At 33.9% G+C, this 19,859-nt stretch overlaps 1 protein-coding gene across 1 annotated transcript in view; it reads left to right on the forward strand.

Annotated features, from left to right (window-relative positions):
- ADAM2 (ADAM metallopeptidase domain 2) overlaps positions 1–19,859 on the forward strand; it is a 170,542-nt gene that overhangs the window by 25,818 nt on the left and 124,865 nt on the right. The window contains exon 3 of the mRNA XM_059384218.1: positions 13,530–13,663. Coding sequence (XP_059240201.1) covers positions 13,530–13,663 — 134 coding nt within the window. The remainder of the gene's footprint in view (positions 1–13,529; positions 13,664–19,859) is intronic.

Raw genomic sequence — 19,859 nt, forward strand, 5'->3', positions numbered from 1 at the left:
TGTCTGTCAAATAAATAAATAAAATCTTAAAAAAAAAGAATTCATACGAGTCAATAAGATAAAAAACAACAACAAAAAATAGAAACGTACAAAGTTATAAATGACAAGGGTTGAACTTGAGAGGGTAATAATTATCAAACATATATACAAATCAGGATATTTTTAAGGAATTGCCAAGTAAACACAATAAGTTACTATTTCACATCAGCAATGGCAAAAGTTAACTCTTAACAAAACAAAATGCAATTAAAGGAGATGGATAGAAGGATAATATTACTCACTTTTGTGAGTGTCTACGTTGGTAGAACAAATTTGCAGATTAATTTTAAGCTTGAAGTTGTAAAAGTACTTTTCAATAAAAGAAGTTCACTCATAGGTTTAGTTTAACATATTTAACAAAAATGCACAAAGATATATGTCTAAGATTATTTATTGGGCCATTGCTTAAAATAGTGATGAAAGAAAACTAAACATCCATTGACAGAATAGATGAATAAACTGTGCTATATTCATATGGCATGCTATACCATCAAAAAAATAAATTAGAAAGGTATATGTATTGGTGATGATGACGATAGCAATGTTTGCATTGTGCTTATTGTATGAGATAGTGTTTCAAGCAGAGATGTAATCCAGCAATGAAATACGTAATTTGTAGGATTACATCTATGAAGAACAAAAATTTATGCAAAAAATTAAACATCCATAATTAGGACAAATATAAAAATATGAATGGGAATGATAAATATGAAATTCAGGATGTTGGTTAGCTGGAGTGTAAGAAAGGGAATTGATCATGGGATAAGAGAGTACTTAATATTGCTTTCAAATACTTGCAATGCTCTTAATTTTTAACATAGACATTAGTGACAAGCATTTTATATGATTTTCTGTCATGTTTATATGTTCAAAATATATAATAATTAAAAATAATAATTAATCGTGGCTTATAGAGGATATCAAATGCCTTTGAAAAAAAATCATGCATAAAGTTGAAATATTGAAAGGTTTTTCTCCTAAGATCAAGAAAAGGATAAGGATGTCCACTATTACCTTTTCTATTTATCCTTGCCTGGAAATATTAGCCACTGCAGTAAGGAAAGAAAATAACAAAAATTAAAAATAAGCATAATAATTAGAAAATATAATGCTATCATTATTTACAAATTAAATAATTCTCTACAAAATAAAATCCAAAATAATCTAGAGAAAATTAGAAATAGCACAATAATTTAGTAAAATCTTTAGAAACAAGATCAGAACACAACAAGACAAAAAGAAACAAGATCAAAACAAAAATCAATTGCATTTCTATTCTGCAGAACAAAAATAAAAAATGAAACTTTTTTTTAACAATTTTTTTTTAAGATTTTATTTCTTTGGCAGAGACAGATCACAAGTAGGCAGAGAGGCAGGAAGAGAGAGAGGAGGAAGCAGGCTCCCTGCCAAACAGAGAGCCTGATGCGGGACTTGATCCCAGGACCCTGAGATCATGACCTGAGCCGAAGGCAGAGGCTTTAATCCACTGAGCCACCCAGGCACACCTAAAATGAAACTTTTAAAAAGAAAATTTTACACTACATAAAAATCAAAATCAAAATCTAACAAAAATAAGCAAAGCCTCCTCTCTGAAGACAATAAAACGATGAGAAGAATTAAAAGCTTAAATAAATAGAGTATATCCCATGTTATTGGATTGGAAGGCTAAATAATGTAAAGATGTCAAAGCTACCCAAATTGATCTACAAAGACTGAATTGCCCATTTGTGAGACATCATTTCTTAATCTTACTATTAATAAAATAAGTCAATGAGTTTTGATCCAAACTTGGAATGAATTTTATAAAATCTGCAAATATGTGCTGTTAAATCTTTGTTCTACCATATAAATTTTGTGTTGAATAATTTCTACTCTTCCATTTTAAGCATAAGTTTTGCAGTGACTTCATTAAACTAATGTAATTATTGGATAAAAACTAATTTTGCAGATTCAAATATTTTATTAGCTATATTTGAAAATTAACAAATAAGAAATAACAAATCATATTCTTCCATTATATTTATTATGAAAGCCAATATTTAAATATCAAGTTTTACTGAAATAAATCAACATTAAATTATAAATTTTCCTCTTTTTACTGTATTCATGTGCTTTGAATGTAGTTAGCATTGATATAAAATGATAGTGTTCCTTTCTAACATTCTTCTCACTTTTCTTTGCCTTTTTAATATACTCTTCTTCTAGGTGTCCTACAACATTATGATTGAAGGAAAAACATACACGGTGAACCTAATGCAAAAGTAGGTGTTCTAGATTATTTTGTCATCTCTATTTGTTCTAATTATTGTTTATAATTAATCCAGAGTCTAATTATTTTGTATTTCTAGATGTTCCTAGTTACTAACTATTCATTTGAAAACATCTTGAATTTTAGGGTGGAAAGAAAAGTGGTAACTAAAAGAAAATTACTTAACACATCATATCAGAATGTATTTAGGACTTAGAATATAAGTGTAATTAGCCAAACTCAATCCCATGCCAGCTGATGAATTAGGAAAAATAAGCACATCATACTAAGGAATAAATAAAATTCAGAATTGTAATGGTACTTCTTAAATGGTAAAAATAGGAATTTCAGAACTCTAATTTGTTTTTAAAACAGTGTGAAATTGTTTTTCTTTTTTCTCCAAATTTTTATTTAAAATCTGGTTAGTTAATATATAATGTAATATTAGTTTCAGGAGTAGAATTTAGTGATTCAACACTTAACATATAACAACTAGTGGTTATCACACGTGCCCTCCTTAATCCCTATCACCTATTTTGCACATCCCTCACTCACCTCTGGTAACCATCAGTTTGTTTTCTATAGATAAATCTCTCTCTCTCTCTCTTTTAAGATTTTCTTTATTTATTTGACAGAGATGACAAGTAGGCAGAGAGGCAGGCAGAGAGGAGGAAGCAGACCTCCTGCTGAGCAGAGAGCAGATGCGGGGCTTGATCAGGGGCTTGATCCCAAGACCCTGGGATCATGACCTGAGCCAAAGGCAGAGGCTTTAACCCACTGAGCCACCCAGGTGCCCCTCTATAGCTAAGTCTCTTTTATGGGTTTGCCTTTCTCTCTTTTTTCCCCCTATGTTAATCTGTTTGTTTCTTGAATTCCACATATGAGGGAAATCATATGGTATTTATTTGTCTTTCTCTGACTGACTGATCTTGCTAGCTCCATACACGTCATTGCAAATGGCAAGATTTCATTCTTTTCTATGGATGAGTGATATTCCATTATATAGGTATACAACCTCTTCTTTATCCATTTATCAATTGATGGGACATTTGGGTTGTTTCTGTAATTTAGCTACAGTAGGCAATGCTACTACAAATACTGGGGTGCATGTATCCCTTTGAATTTTTTGTATTCTTTGGGTAAATAGCTAGTAGTGTTATTGCTGGATTGTAGGGTAGTTCTATTTTTACCTTTTTGAGGAACCTCCATACTGCTTTCCAGAGCAGCTGCATCAATTTGCATTCCCATCAACACTGTGACAGGGTTCCCTTTTCTCTGCATTATTGCCAACGTCTTTGTTTCCTGTGTTGTTATTTTAGCCATTCTGACAGGTGTGAGGTAATATCTCATTGAAGTTTTGATTTGTATTTCCCCGATGATGAGTTATGTTGATCATTTCATGTGTCTGCTATTTCATGTGTCTGTTAGCCATCTGTGTCATCATTAGTTGTATATTCTATATTTTTTCCTAATATTAAAAAAGTTGGCTTCTGAATAGCAGTATATTTCTTAAGCTCTGTCTTTTTTTATATTAGGAAAAAAGAGTATAGAATATACAATACAGCTGATGATGATATAATGGATGAATTGAGTATTACATACCCTACAATTAATGCTTTCTTCATGCATACAAGCAAAATACACTTAAGGAAAAACCATCACAAAGTTTTTTAAGAGTAACCATATTCTCAATGACTAGCATGATAAAATTAGAACATAATTACAAATGTTTAATCAAAGAGGAACCAGCTTTTTGGAAATTAAGTAAGAGTTACCTAGTAAGTCTTGGCTTAAAAATTTTCAAAATATTGTTGCAAAAAGTCAAAAAAGTAGTCACAAATAGAACTCAGCTTTTTAGATCTGACCAAAACTATACAAAGTAAAACATAAAAACTTTTCCTTTTTTTTTTTTTTCATTTTAATGCAACAGATGAGAATATAGTGAGTAAGACTGTGGTGAAGAGGAGACAGAATAATGTGTGTCCAGGGAATCCCTGCTGGTGGAGTCACAAAGCCTTCAGTGACCACTGTCCCAGGGACTCAGGGTGTCTTGCCATGTAGTTGGCTTCAGGCTTAGTCAACAGTTTATATACAAACAGTGATGTCACTTGCACTCTCAACAGCCTATGAAGCTTTGGCTGTGTGTAGAGCTAGCAGCAATCTGTGCCTTGTCACAGAAACTCCACAGTCCCCTACAGCCTTCAAACACACAAAATTAGAACACCAGTTTTATCACATTGCTCAAAGGTGTTCCTGCCAAACTCAGGAATGGTTCTAGATTAAAATATTGAAGGTAATACTACAGGCAAGCCTCAACTTATTGTTCACATACTATATGTTTTACATATTAAGGGTTTTTGTGGCAACCCTATGTCAAGCAGTGGCTTCATTCCATTTAGTGAATCCATTTAGCTGGCTCCAATGTTTATATAATTCATCACCTAAGAATTTCAGCAGTGATGGGGCTATTTGTAATCCATTCCACATCTGCATGAGATGTAGTTTAGGGTTTTCATTTTTGCATGTGATGCTCCTTTTGCCATTGTCAGGATTGGGTAGCTTCATTTCCTCCATTGTCTATAGACAGCAGGTATTGATTTTTTTCTCCTTCTGTTTAAAAATTGTGAGGATATTTCTAGCTTTATGCCCTTTACTGGAAAGTCCACAGTGTGTTCTCATGCTAGAGACCAGAGGCCATTTAACCCTCCATCCATAAGGCCACAGTTCTGGTCCAGATTCTGTCCTTGTTTGCAATGTCACCTGCTCACTCTTTCAGCTGCAGCACTAGTCTTTACTTTTATTTCTTTGATCATTCTGTTTAATAATTTTTAAAAAGATTTTATTTATTTATTTGACAGACAGAGATCACAAGTAGGCAGAGAGGCAGATGGTGGGGGAGGGGGAGCAGGCTCCCTGCTGAGCAGAGAGCCCAATGCTGGGCTCAATCCCAGAACCCTGGGATCATGACCTGAGCTGAAAGCAGAGGCTTTAACCCACTGAGCCACCCAGGTGCCCCATTTGATCATTCTGTTTAAAGCAAGAATCAGTACTCCTTTGGCACAGGGCAAACATTTTAGAATGGGCTCCATATGGTCTCTCTTGCAACCACTCAGTTCTGCTATTGTGAAAGCTGTCATAGGGAATATGCAGATAGACGGATATAGCTATATTCTAATATCACTTTATATAAAAAAAAAAGTGGTGGGTTGGGTTTGGCCTATAGGCCATACTTTGTCAACATATTTTATTTTCTAAAATTTAGTACCATATTTAAAAATGGTTAATGGTTAATTGGTCATTTCTGAATGATGAGAGTGGAGATGGAAATAGGGGATTGGATCTTCTCTCTTTCAGAAAAATCACTACCAATTACCTTTATTTAATTGTTGTTTTAATATTCCTTATTGTACAATATGTTAAGTACAAGTTAAAATATCTGAAATATGTTTATGCAGTTAAATGAATAACTACGAAATAAACATTCCTGTACCCCCTGACATTGACTGCCCTCAAAAAGGTATCATTTTCCATCCCTATTTGTAACTACCTTCTTGATCATTGTGTTAACCATTTCCTTGATTTTATTTAATTATCCTAAGTAACATATTTCTATTTGTTTGCTTTGAATTCTAAATGAATCATAGCTTATTCTCCTACAACTTGTTACAGTCACTCAAAATAATGTCTGTGAGATTTATCAATGTTGTTAAAAGTAATTTTGACATGTTCCCTTCGCCAAATTAGGGAAATTCTCTGTTATAATTTGCTCCAAAATACCTTCTGCCCCTCTCTCTTTTTCCTCTTCTTCTGGGATCCCAATTATTCTAATATTGTTTCATCTTATGGTATCACTATCTCTTGAATTCTCCCTTTGTGGTCCAGTAGTTGTTTATCTCTCTCTTTCTCAGCTTCTTTATTCTCTATCATTTGGCCTCCTATATCACTAATTCTCTCTTCTGCCTCATTTATCCTAGCAGTTAGCAGTTAGAACATCCTTTTTTTTTTTTTTAATTGCATTTCACTGATTACAACTTGGTTAGATTTTAGTTTTTTTATTTCTCCATAAAGGGATTCTCTAGTATGTTCCATGTTCTTTTCAAGCTCAGCTAGCACCTTGATAATCGTCATTCTGAACTCTACTTCTGACATCTTACTAATGTTTGTATTGATTGGGTCCCCAGCTGTCGGTACTGCCCCTTGTTCTTTGTTTTTTTTGAGGTGAGTTTTTCCACCTTGTCATTTTATCCAGATAAGAATAGATGAATGAGAAAACAAAATATTAAGAGTATCAATGCCCCCAGAAAAATATACACTAACCAAATCAGAAGAGACCTGAAACCAGCAGAGAAAAAAGGAGAAAGAAAAAGAAAAAAATAAAATTTTATATATATATATATATATATATATGATTAAACTGAATAGAACAGAGCCACATACTTGATTTGGGTGTATTTTGGTCTGTTAGAAGAAACTATCCAAAAAATTTAAAGAAAGAAAAACTTATATATATACAAAAATAAGGGTAAACATGATGAAGGGATGGAATGTGGCTGTAAAGATGGAAATTAAAGAAGATTCTAAAAAAGGAATTGATAAGAAGTTGGTTGAAAAAAGAAAAGAAACGAGAAGAATGTGATGAGGCTGGAGACTAGAAGAAAGCTATGTGCTGATTTAGAGTATATTTTGATCTGTTAGAAGAAACTGTATTCCAGAATTTCAAAGAAAGTAAAACCTATATGTATACAAAAAATAAGGTTAAATACAATGAAGGAATAGAATATAACAATGAAAAAGTAAAAAAGGAATTTAGAAAGGTATTGATAAGATAAAATAGTTAAAATGTTTAAAATGGGAAAGAGAAAAAATTAAAAGAATAAGAAAACAATAAAATTTAAAAAGTTAACTTTGAAAGACTAAAGAATCATGGGGGAAAAAAGACATGAATTCCATGTTCTGTGTTCCCCTAACTCTGGAATTCCAAAGTTCTCATTGACTAGTGAACTTGATCTTGACTGGATGTTCTTGCTGATCTTGGGGAGGGGCCTGTTGCAGTGATTCTCAAATGTCTTTGCCTGAGGCAGAATTGTACCACCCTTGCCAGGGACCAGGCTAAGTAATCTGCTTGGTTTTGCTTTTGGGAGCTTTTGTTCCCTGAGTGCTTTCTGTACAGCTTTGGAGGATGAGAATGAAAATGGCAGCCTTCCAATCTCTGGCCCTGTAGTTGCTGAGAGCTCGGGGCCCCACTCCTCAGTGTGCCTTCAGAGAAAAGAAGTCAACCCTTCCCGTCTCCCTGGTCTCTGGTCATACTCCATGCTTGCCCAGCCTGTGACTGAGCATTTCTATCTCTGGCAATGGCTCAGTTTGGAGTCTCCAAACCCAGCAGATTCCTACAATGTGTTCCTATGCAACTCCTCCCGTGAAGGAAGGAGGTGGGTCTTCCCAGACCTGCCACTTGAGGGGTCCCTGCTCGAAGAGTGGCGGCCTGACTGTGCTTCAGATCATGGTTTAAGGTAATTCCAAGTTGGGAGTCCACTGCTTGGCTCCATTTTTGCATCTGGCTTGCCTCCTCTGACACCTAGGAGCTCTGCCACACTCATGTACCCCCAGTCTTCCTGTGACCCTGTGGGTCCTGAGACCACACTGTTCCCATGAGGGCTTCACCCCCTGCCTAGCCTCTGGAGAGACATCTCACAATGGAGCAGACTTCTTAAAGTTCTGATTTTATGCTCCACTGCTCTACGGCTTGCCAGGAACTGGCCCCTCCCCCCGCCCAGGTCTATCTTCTTGTATTTCACCTCAAATTCACCTTGTCATTTTATCCAGATAAGAATAGATGAATGAGAAAACAAAATATTAAGAGTATCAATGCCCCCAGAAAAATATACACTAACCAAATCGGAAGAGACCTGAAACCAGCAGAGAAAAAAGGAGAAAGAAAAAGAAAAAAATAAAATTATATATATATATATATATAATTTGCCCATCCTACCTTCCAGAAAGTGGTTGCTTTCCTGTTCCTAGAATTGTTTCTCCTCTTCTCTTTGATCTCCTGTTGAGTGTGTTGGTGTTCTGCATGGTTTGATAGCTATCTAGCTGAACTCCCAGGACCTGAGAATATTTAAATCTCTTACTCCTCCACCATTGTATTCCTAAGACATTTATACTTCCTAAAAAAGACATGTCTAATTTGACCTTTTCTTTCCTATTTTAAGGATTTCTTTTAACGTTTTGCCTTAAAAGCCTAATTCATGATGTGTTTTTCAAATAACTTCTGTTTTATGCCTTCTGTTTTCATACTTATGGTATTTTAGTAAAGAGAATTTTTCTTTTGTGAAAAATTTTTGTTTTATCTAGTATAAAAAATGCCTCCTTACTCCAGGTGTCCTCTACATTATATGAATTTTGTATTATTGTTTTGCTTTTAATATCTTTGTGTTTATTTTGACTTTGTTTATAACTTCCTTAAAATAATTCTAAGTTGATTACTCATCACCATTTTTATTTTCCAGTTTAAAGATTTAAGGCTAACTTTTTTCTCCAAATACTGCTTAGTTGTCCCTTACATCTTTGGTGTATAGAATTTTCTCTAGTTTGCCATTAACAAACATTTTAAACTTTATATTATATTTCCTCTTTGGCCCATGAATTATTTCACTGTATCTCTAAACATCAATACATGTGGCACTTTTCTAAGAATTATTTCTAGTAATTTTTAACCACAGAATATGCTCTGATTTCAATCCTTTAAAAGTTGAGGCTAACTTTGTGATGTGATATATATTCAGTTTTTGTAAATATTCTATATGTACTAGAAAATAGCAAGTATCCTATAATTACTTACTATAATGTTCTTTTAAAATCATATCATAGAATTCTTCCATATTCAAAAATGAGTTTTCTATTTAATATGTATTAAAATCTTCCACAGTGATTTTCAAATTGATTAATTTTTGAATTCCCTATTTTGAGATTGTAAATAATTAAGTAAAAATTTTAAATATTTACCTTTTTGATGAATAAAATGTTAACATTATGAAGTGGTTAGTAATTATTTTACATTTTATTTGATGTTTGTATAGTTACACAAACTTTCTTTTGTTTAGTATTTGTAAACTACATTTTTCCTACCATTGTCTTTCAATTTTTATCCAGTCTGGATTTTTCTTTTATTGAGTGTGATATTCTTACTTTAAATGCAGTACAAATGATCATTTTTTACTTTGTAGTTATTATTCTTTTTATAATTTTTAAAGAAGTGATGGTCTACATACAGATACCCATCAAAGCTACTACTTTCTTTTAATATTCTTATTGTTTTCACTTTCACAGTTAGCTCTAAAATTTATCCAGAATTGATATTTATGTGTTTTGTGAGCATAAGAGTGAAGATTTAATTATTTTTTCATATTAGCATTGTATGGATTTAGCAAAGGCCATTTGGAAGAAAACACAACCTTCCTTCACTGCATTTTAATGTAATTGATGTCATAAATTGAATGACTCTGGATCCTTTTTTCTCTTCTGCTAGTTTATATATTTATTCTTGCATCCTATTGATCTATAAAATACCATACTAAACTAATTACAGTGAATTTATTACAGTTCTTGATGCCCAGCCTTGTTCAAGAGTTTTAAGATGTCCTTGCTTTTCTTGACCCTCTGATTTTCCATATAATTTTTGAAGTCATTTTATTATTTTTCTTTTGTGCCTTTTATTTTATATTCTTTTTTATTATCTTCATTTTAATGAATCTGTCATTTTATATTGTATCATTTCCAATCAAATTCTTTATTATATGTTCTTTTACTATTCTTTTAATAGTTTATTTCAATTAACATGTTAATCTCTGAGTTATTGACACTAATATGCATTATTACTTTTATCAGTTATCCTGTATTGTCAAATTATTAAATCTTTTAATTCCATTTGCCTTCTTTTATGTGTTTATTATTTTTTCACCCATTATAATCCTGATACTTTTAAACCCCAATTAGATTATTTTTGTACAGCCTACATTCTTTAAATTTAACCATAAATTTACTTATTCTGGTGCTTTACATCTCCTTCCCCATGTCTGTTTCTATATGCAGTTAATTTATATATCTCTCTGGAATTATCTATATTTCTGTTGTGAGTCTGCTTTTTTAAAATTATATTGGTTTGTATTCATTGTTAAATTTTTACCTAACCTTCCTCTGAAACATTTTTTTGCTGAAGTAAATTCTAGGATGACATTTTAAAAAACGATTTTAACCTTTTAAACTTGTCATTCTATTGTCTTCTGACTTTCTTCATTTTTACGGACAAAGTAGTTGTCAGTCTTATTGCTGATTCTTTGAAGGTAACATCTTTGTTTTTCCTCTTAATAATTTGAAGATTTTATTTTGGTTTTCATTAGTCTTCTAAACAAAACACATGTAATTTTTCTTTGCTTTTATCATGGTTGAATCACATAGAGCTTCTTAATTCTGTATTATCATTTTTTTAAAGATTTTATTTATTTATTTGACAGACAGAGATTACAAGTAGTCAGGCAGGCAGAGAGAGAGGAAGGGAAGTAGGCTCCCTGCTGAGCAGAAAGCCTGATATGAGGCTTGATCCCAGGATCCTGGGATCATGACCTGAGCTGAAGGCAGAGGCTTTAACCCACTGAGCCACCCAGGCACCCCTCAGTTTTTTTTTAAATAAAAAATTTGCTCTTGTTTTCAGAGAATTTAAATTTAGCTCTTTGGCCACTCTGCACATTTTCCAACACAGGCAAAAGATTTTACAGGGAGAGAAGTTATGTATTTGATATACCTCAAACATTTATTACTTTCTCTCTAGGGGTACAGGACACCAGTGATTCAGCCTGTTTCTAGACATCCCAGCAGTTTTCTTGCCCAAACAGAGACATTTGGCTTTTTCTTTCTTTTCCAAAAAACCGGTGCCTGCATATGACCAGCTAAACCTCTTTATAGGACCTTCTACTGAGAATCTGTTTCCTGGAGCCCCTCCCCCACTGTGGGTCATATTATTTTTTTTGGTATGACAAAAATGCAAAAAAAATCTTGCTCTGTTTATCAATGTTTGGCTCTTTGACCTTTTGCTTCCAACAAATCCAGACTGCCATGGTAGTCACAAATTTTATGTTACACTTACTAGAGAAATGAAATGGGATATCTACATTTACCCTTTCTTTTTATAAAGCCATTTCAGCATATCCATCCCATATTTACAAATAATATACTATCATGTGAATTCTCCATCTAATCTGTTGAATTCTTGTCACATTAGTTCAATATTTACTGACCATTTGCTATTTTACCAGTATTCTTTTAAGTACTTGAGATGCACTAGTAAACAAAATGGACAAGAATCTCTGTTTATATTATCAAATGAAACTAATAATGATATTAATGACAAAGGAAAAATTAAATTTCCTTACCTGCCTATAGCCTAATAACAAGTCCTTGAAATAGGTAGAGTGACATTTCTCTAGAAACTCTGCTGCCTTGATATTAAGACTTTGTTAGGGTTGAAAGGCAATCTTAGTCCAACCCCCAGGATTGTGTAAGTCTATTTTAACATATAAAAATTCCTTCGGAAACTTCCTTTATCTCTATCCCCAAAGATGTATATTGGTAGTCCTCCCACAAGCATATGACCCACTGATATACATCTGAGGGGGTCACATGACTAAGGTTTTATTAGACAGTCATAAGTGAACTTTTCCTAACAACAGCTAGCCCCTCAAGGTCCTAGAAACCTTGCTTCTAAAATTTCTTAGGGATTTACACTATTCCTAATCCCCTCCAAACTTGAAAGTATATGATTGGTGACTCCTCATGATCCCAGTTCAGCTCTCTGTCCACAGGTCCTCTCCTTGTGCTTTAATAAAACCACTTTTTTGCACCAAAATGTCTCAAGAATTCTCTCTTCTCTGGCTGTCAGCTTTGAACCCTAATCTCTTTCCTACACAAATACTGTAAATGAGTGGATTAGGAAGAATTTTAGAAGGTGATAAATGCTTAAGCAAAAATAGAGAGCAAAGTTAGAAGTATTGTTTGAAAATCCTATGTTTTGATAATTAGGAAAGTTGCATTTAAAAAATAAACTTACCCAGATCAGTCTCACTGAGAAGGTGATATATAGACTTGAAGTAAATGAGAAAATGAACTATGCTGAAGAACATTCCAGGAAGGGGCAGCAACTGGTACAAATACTCTGAGACAAACTTGTCTATTTTTTTTTTTTAAGATTTTATTTATTTGAGGGAGAGAGTGTGGAAAATCACAAGCACAGGGAGAGACAGAGGGAGAAGCAGACTGCTTGCTGAGCAGGGAGCCCAATTCAGGTTCCATCCCAGTGACGAAGTTCTAGAACGTAGGTGAGGTTTGGTGGGCTGAGGTCCGGAGCCGATGACCAAGAAAGAATTCTTGAGACATCTTTGGTGCAAAATGGTGGTTTATTAAAGCAAGGGGACAGGACCCATGGGCAGGAAGAGCTGCTGCCCCCCCCCACCCCAGGTTGTGAGAGATGGCAGGTTTTATGTAGGGGAAGGTGAGGGGAAGGGAGGTTTCAACGGAACTTTCATATGCTAAAGAGGGCCTAGAAGGTGCTGGGATACCAGAGGCCTTGCAACTTGATCAATGTTGTCTTTTGGCAAGCCATTCACATTTCTGCTATCAAGCATCTTTGTTAGTGAGATTTGGGTTTAGAAGAAATTTAACTTTATTTAGGGCTTGAGGAACTGAGTTATTTGCCTCTGGAAATTGTATTATTGATAAGGTAACTTCTTTGTAGATCTCTAGGACATTTGTAAACCAAGGGAGACGCTGTCTTGCAGGATTGTGATCTCTGCAAGTTAACTATTTGTTTCTCATTTATGGCAGTCAGGGGTGCCTGAGGAATGTCACACACATTACTGAGGGAAGCAAGTGGAGAGGGGGTGCAAGGTGCCAGCTTTTGCTTTGTCTTCAGCCAGCCTCCTGCTCCCTCATCACCAGGACCTTGGGATCATGACCTGAGCCAAAGGCAGATGCTTGACCAACTGAGCCACCCAGGCACCCCTTGGTGATTATATTTTAAAAAACAGCCTAGAGGACAGTGTGATGGTAAAGTGAACGAGGAGAGGTCTAGACACCAGGATTTTTGAGTAAAATTAGAATGAAATCCATATTTTCAGGACTTTCTATTTCTCCCTAACCCTGTCTTTCTACCTATCTATAATAAGTAGGATAAAATAAACACATTTTCAAGATAGGAGCTTAGAAAACAAATTCCCCATTAAATACATTTTATCTTTATTTTACAGAGCTTTTTTACCTAATAATTTTAGAGTTTATGGTTATAATGGCACAGGAAGTATGAAGCCTCTTGAACAACAGCTTCAGGTATGACTTTTACTGTCTATTTTATCTTTACTATGTGTTTCTTTGTTCGCCTTAATTAGGGTTGGCCTGTTAGAACACAAAGGGTTGGAGTTATGTTTTATTTTAAAAGGAGGTTAACCATTTACTTTTGATGATGATGTAACTGAACTAGCATGAGTTAGCTCCTTGGCGAATTACAGATAGAGACTACACCAGGTGGTTGTCATATAAAGGAAAATTTTTACAACAAATAAGATCATAGGGCATAGCTCCAAAGCCTAAGCAAGAAGGGGCAGGTTCTTTTTATTTAGTGCTTAGGATGAAGATTCAGAAAGGAGAGCTTTGTCATCGCATATAAAGGTAGGCATAAAGTTGTGCATGTGTCCTTAGAAAACACACCTATACACACATTTTATGCTTGTTAATGAAGCTTGTACTCCTCATAGGGTGGAGATTATAATGAAAACATTATAAAAAAATTATAAAGCATTATAATGAAACAGAGGTAAGTGTCGGAGGGTTATGGGGATACTCAGAGAGTGTAAACTAGAGAGGATCTTGGGCTCTTATCTTGAGTAAAGAATGCAGAGTCTTGCTTATTTTACTACAGATTTATTTTTTCTGATATGGTTAGGCTGGTTCCTGGCCTGATTGAGACTTAGTTTTCCTATTCCCTTTGTTCCATTAAAATCCTTAACTACTGAGGTTTTTGCATTTCTTTGTAATTCTTTTTTTTTTTAAATTTCTTTTCAACATAATAGAATTCATTGTTTTTGCACCACACCCAGTGCTCCATGCAATACTGTGCCCTCCTTAATAGCATTTCTTTGTAATTCTGATACCTCCTTGGAAGATCTGCAAAAACTGTTCTTGGGCAAATAGTGCTGGTAGGGCACAGATCACAGAAAAGAGCTGGGGACCTAAAATGCCTTCTCTTGTATCACAAAAGCTATATCTCATCTTTCTTTTTCTGGGGACCCTGCACTTTCTGCTTAAAATGTGTCTCAAGTTAGCCTTATCAAACAGATGGTTAACCAAACCAAAAACAATTGTGCTATTATTTCACAGTGATGTACATATATGTGCTTAAGTACATGTAGCAATAGGATTGAAAATACCATGAAATACTTAGAGCGAAAAAATTATGATTTAAATCAGGAAAGGTAAATCTGGGAAGAAGAGGAAAATCCAAAGGCTTGTCTAACATACGTTCAAGGATCAAATAAATACAAACAGAATTTCATGTGCATGTAAGAATATATTAAACTTTCATGTATTTGGAACGCTTGGAGCTTCATTTAATAATGTCTATAACTGGGCTTCTGGATGGCTTAGTTGGCTAAGCGACTGCCTTTGGCTCAGGTCATGATCCTAGGGTCCTGGGATGGAGTCCCGTGGTGGGTCCCTGCTCAGCCAGGAGCCTGCTTCTTCCTCTTCCTCTGCCCCTACCCTGGCTTGTACTCTCCCTCTCTCTCAAATAAATTAAAAAAAAAAAAAACTTTAAAAAATAGTATCTATAATTTGTTGTAAAAATAATTGAGAAGTATGCATAGAATTGCAGGAATTACTCTTGTCTGAAATGCTGTTCTTCTTTTGTGTGTGAGAGAGAGACAGAGTTAGCACCAGTGAGACAAAGAGCTACACAGGGCTATAGTATCCCATACCTGAATTTTATGTAATTCTGCCATAGTTAACACCTAACTCTGCTTCCTACTTCCCAGGAGGTATCCATGAGAGAGAAATGTATAATTTAAGAAACAAAGCAATGAATGTTTTATTGATAACCTGAATGAAGTGGGTCGTTAGTGTCAGCTTCGAATGCAATCAATATTGGTGCTGTATAGATAGCTTACATTTACTAAAGCTGCAAGCCTATTTCCAGTGCAGGAAAAATCAGGAAATTTTATTAAATTAGATTAAAGTAGGTAAATTTATTTTTAATGAAGTCTACAAATGATTTTTATCCTTCAACCTCATATTATCTTGGTAAATACAGACTTATTTTAGAACAAATCAGTCCGTTATACATAGAAGGAATTTGTTACCAGCGCCTAGAGCTTAGAAGTATAAGCCATTCATCATTGTCATGGACTTTACAATCTCTATAGAACAAATAAATATTCATCATGATTAAAAGGTAAAATCACCAGAACAGCATAACAATTCAAAATGTGTTTGCATATAAAAACAAACCTCAAGTTGCATCAGGCAGAAATTGACAGAAATGAAAAGAGAAACAGATAAATTATTAATATAACTGGAGATTTAAATATTCTTTTCTCAGTAATTGAAAAGTAAGAAACTCAACAAATCTTTTGGATTTTGAGTGGAACTATCAATCAACTTCATCTAATCAACAATTATAGGAGCGAACACACAGTTCCAACAGTATACATGTTCTTCTCAGGGCAAAGAGAACATTGAGCAAGATATAATAGAGGAAAACAGTGCAAGAAATGACAATGATTAGAACAGGAAAAACCAAAGAAAGAAATAGATTAATAATAATAATAATAAGCTCATTAATAATAATAACGAGCTTTTTGACTCCTCCATGAAAATTTTCTCTTAATGCTTACTTAAAAATAATTTTTTACTTATTGATTTATAACCTTTCTAATTATTTATAATGCTGATATAACTGATTATTCCAAAGAATTAGAAATGTTATCAATCTGAGCAATAGAAACCACATTTAGAAGGAAGTAGACTAACCTGGTGGGAAGGTCCAGGTATTTTATCTTGATCTTAAAAAGTATGATTCATACAACTGAAATGCTGCATGGGTCCACAATAAAAAAAATACAAAGAAATTCATTATGATGGTATGCTAATGAAATTTAAAAAAAAATAAGATACTGTTTTAGTTTATGTTTAATTAATGTAAAGAAATCATATAGTAACTTGAACAGGGAAGGTGTAATATAAAGAGTTATTAACTGTAACAGAGACTAGAATAAAAAGTAAGAAGTAAAGAGAACTCTAAAAAACATAGGAATACCAGATACAAGAAACAGCCAGCAGCCCTAGGACTGTAATGAAGAAGACAATGTTGTTATCCCAGCGTTGAGATCCAAACCTTGTTAGAAGGGACACAGCTGTGGATCTCTGAATAGTAGGAAGTCACAATGGTGCTGTACCAGTAGGTATTGCCATAGAATTTCTCTTTGGAACTTCCCAGAAATCATTTTAGGGTAGTCAGGAAAGCTGTTCACAAAGAAGTATTTCACAAAGTTACTCTGCTGTGAAAGGAGAGAAACTTGAATTATGGGGGGAACCTAGAGGCTGATGGGTGCTAGTGAACATGATACACTGAAGGGTCTGTGTACTGGAGAATCACCGAGCACTGAGGGATCCTGGTGGTTCAATGAGCAGGATACTTACAGGAGATTTCCAAACTGGCACACTGGAACCAGGAGACATGCTCTCCTACACCCTTTACTGGCAAAACTTCAGAGCCACTTGGCAAAGGAGAAAATCATTTAGGGGCCCAGATTCATTTTCACAAAGCAGGTAAAAGATCTGTTAGAAGCTGAGTGCCAAGACATCAGTAATTGATAAAGTCTACAACTTTGACTTCAGCTTTGAAATGAAGTCAGCTTAAATAAAGTTAGCTAAATGAAAATCAGCTTTCATTTGCACACATTTGAGCTCTGGTAAAACAGCATAATTATCCCATATTTCTATTTAACAAGATTCAGCTACCCTTTTTACAAGTGAAGAAATTCCCACCCTTCCCCTCAACTGAGGAGACACACAATCACAAGAGCCATCATGTCCATTAATTAATACTATGTTAACTAGAGACTAAATTGTGAAGTTAACTTCCAACAGCTTGTAGGAAGAAGAAAAAAGAAAAAGGTTAGCATGTTAGGTATAATGGTGACAGGAGACATTCCCACTTCAACATTCCCACTTCCTGAACCTATGTATTCTGGCTATCAGGAAACTATCATATACTGATCAGCCATAACCCCAGTCTTTCAGAGTACTGACTGGCATGGTAAATGACTATTTAATAACCTAGTATATCTTCCAACTAGGTTAGCTGCTTTCAACTGATAGAGTTATATGGTAAAGCATATGCTAATTTCAAGCACATAAACCCCTGATGTACTTTATTTTCTGAGAAATAAGTTTCTGTATCAAACACAGACTGTTATAAAGATTTGTCATTTTTGTTTATCTTTTTAAAGAGTCACATTTTGGTTTTATTGATTTATTTTTTATCCTTATTTTATTTCATTCTAATCTTTTTTCTTTTCTTCTGCTTGATATTGATTTACTATATATTTTTCCTGTGTCCTAGATGGATGGTTAGATTATTAATTTAAGATTTTCTTACGTATAAATTTATCTCTAATTTAGATACCTACCATACTTTTTAGTATGGTGTGTCTTCATTTTAGTTTATTTTAAACTATTTTTTGGTTTCATGGTTATTTCTCCTTTGACCCATATAGGTTATTTAGGATGTGATTTTTATTTTTTAGTTTTTCCAGATTTTTATGTAAATGATTCTAAGTTCATGTGATTGTTATCAGAAAACATACGTTTATTATTTGTATACTTTTAAATTAATTGAGGCTTCTTTTATGGCCTAGCATATGGTCTGTCCTGGAAAATATTCCATGTGTTCATAAGAAGATATATTCTATTGTTGTTCAGTTGAGTGTTTTATAGATGTCTGTAAGGTTTCATTGGTTTATGGTGTTTTCAAGCTTTATACTTTCTTGTTGATCTTCTGCTTAGTTGTTCTATCCCTTACTGAAAGTAAGGTAAGATAGAAAAAGAAATCTCCAACCATAATTGTTGAATTGTCTATTTCTCCTTATATTTTTATTTTTTGTTTTGTTTTGTGCAATTTGGTGTTCTGTTATTTGGTGCATATATATTTACAAATGTTGTATCTTCCTTGTGGGTTGAAACTTCTATTATTATAAAATGTTGCTCTTTTTTTCTAGTAACAATTTTTTTGTTTTAAAGTCTATTTTGTCTGATACTGGAAATAGTCACTCTGATTTGCTTATGGTTGCTATTTGCATGATACATCTTTTCTCATTCTTTTTATTCCCCACCTATTTGCATCTTTGAATTTAAAGCATGGTACCCATCGATAGACTATAGTTGTGTCTTGTGTTTTACCTCTTCTGACAATCTCTACCTTATACTGATAGACTCTATTTGATATATTGTTAACATACATCTATTTTTTACATCATGGTTTACTTCAGTAATTCTTTGAATATAATTATAATGTCTGCTTGAAGTTTTTTTCTGTTAAATCCAATATCTGGTCACTTTCACAAGCAGTTTCTAATGCTTGCTTTTTTCACACTAATGATATTGGGAAATAAACAAACCAAACAAATGAGAATAAGCAAGGACTACTTACTCAGAGCTTGCCATGGTAAGAGAGTCAGCCACCATCACTTGAATTTTGCAGGCACTTAAAAGCAGGAAAAGAGTGGGAAATGTTGATATTGTAGAAAAAAGGGAAAGCCTCAGGAATGCCCTGATGAGAAATCATTTGCATGAGAAATCTGTAGGTAGGCTAACTAGAAGTGGTGAAGTATTTTATGTTTAGGACTACATATATGATTTTCTCTGCTTGTTTCTAAGTTGGAAGGAGAGACAAAATTTAGGAAAGCTGAAGGGTTTTAATCAAGTCTTGGTTATTTGAGAGTGACTGTTATATAAGTTACTGTTTAGTTTTCTTGATTGTTACTGAAGATAGCGATATGACTTCCTATAGAATCTGACATGTAGTGGGGCTGGCTTTTTAGGTTATTTATGTTCACAAACAGGATTAGTTTCCTGGATAGGTTACTGAAGGTTGTGTGACACACTTCTCTTTTTATATTTGGTCTGGCCTTTGTCCATTTGTATATTCAGTCTTTCAATCTATAATTGTAGTTTTTCACTAAATTTAGGGCAACTTTGGCCATTATCTTTTCAACTATTTTTCTACCCATTTTTTTCTTTCCATTTATCTGAAACTCCAATTAAACCTATATTAGATAATATTGTCTCACTGATTGCTGCAACTACATTTAATTTTTATTTTATTAGGAAAAGTGGAGGCAAAGTTATTATTATTATTTTTTGCCTTCATTAATTTTTTATTTTTTATAAACATATATTTTTATCCCCAGGGGTACAGGTCTGTGAATCACCAGGTTTACACACTTCACAGCACTCACCAAAGCACATACCC

The sequence above is a fragment of the Mustela nigripes genome, chromosome 18, assembly GCF_022355385.1.
Source record: "Mustela nigripes isolate SB6536 chromosome 18, MUSNIG.SB6536, whole genome shotgun sequence".
NCBI classification, from domain to species: Eukaryota; Metazoa; Chordata; class Mammalia; order Carnivora; family Mustelidae; genus Mustela; species Mustela nigripes.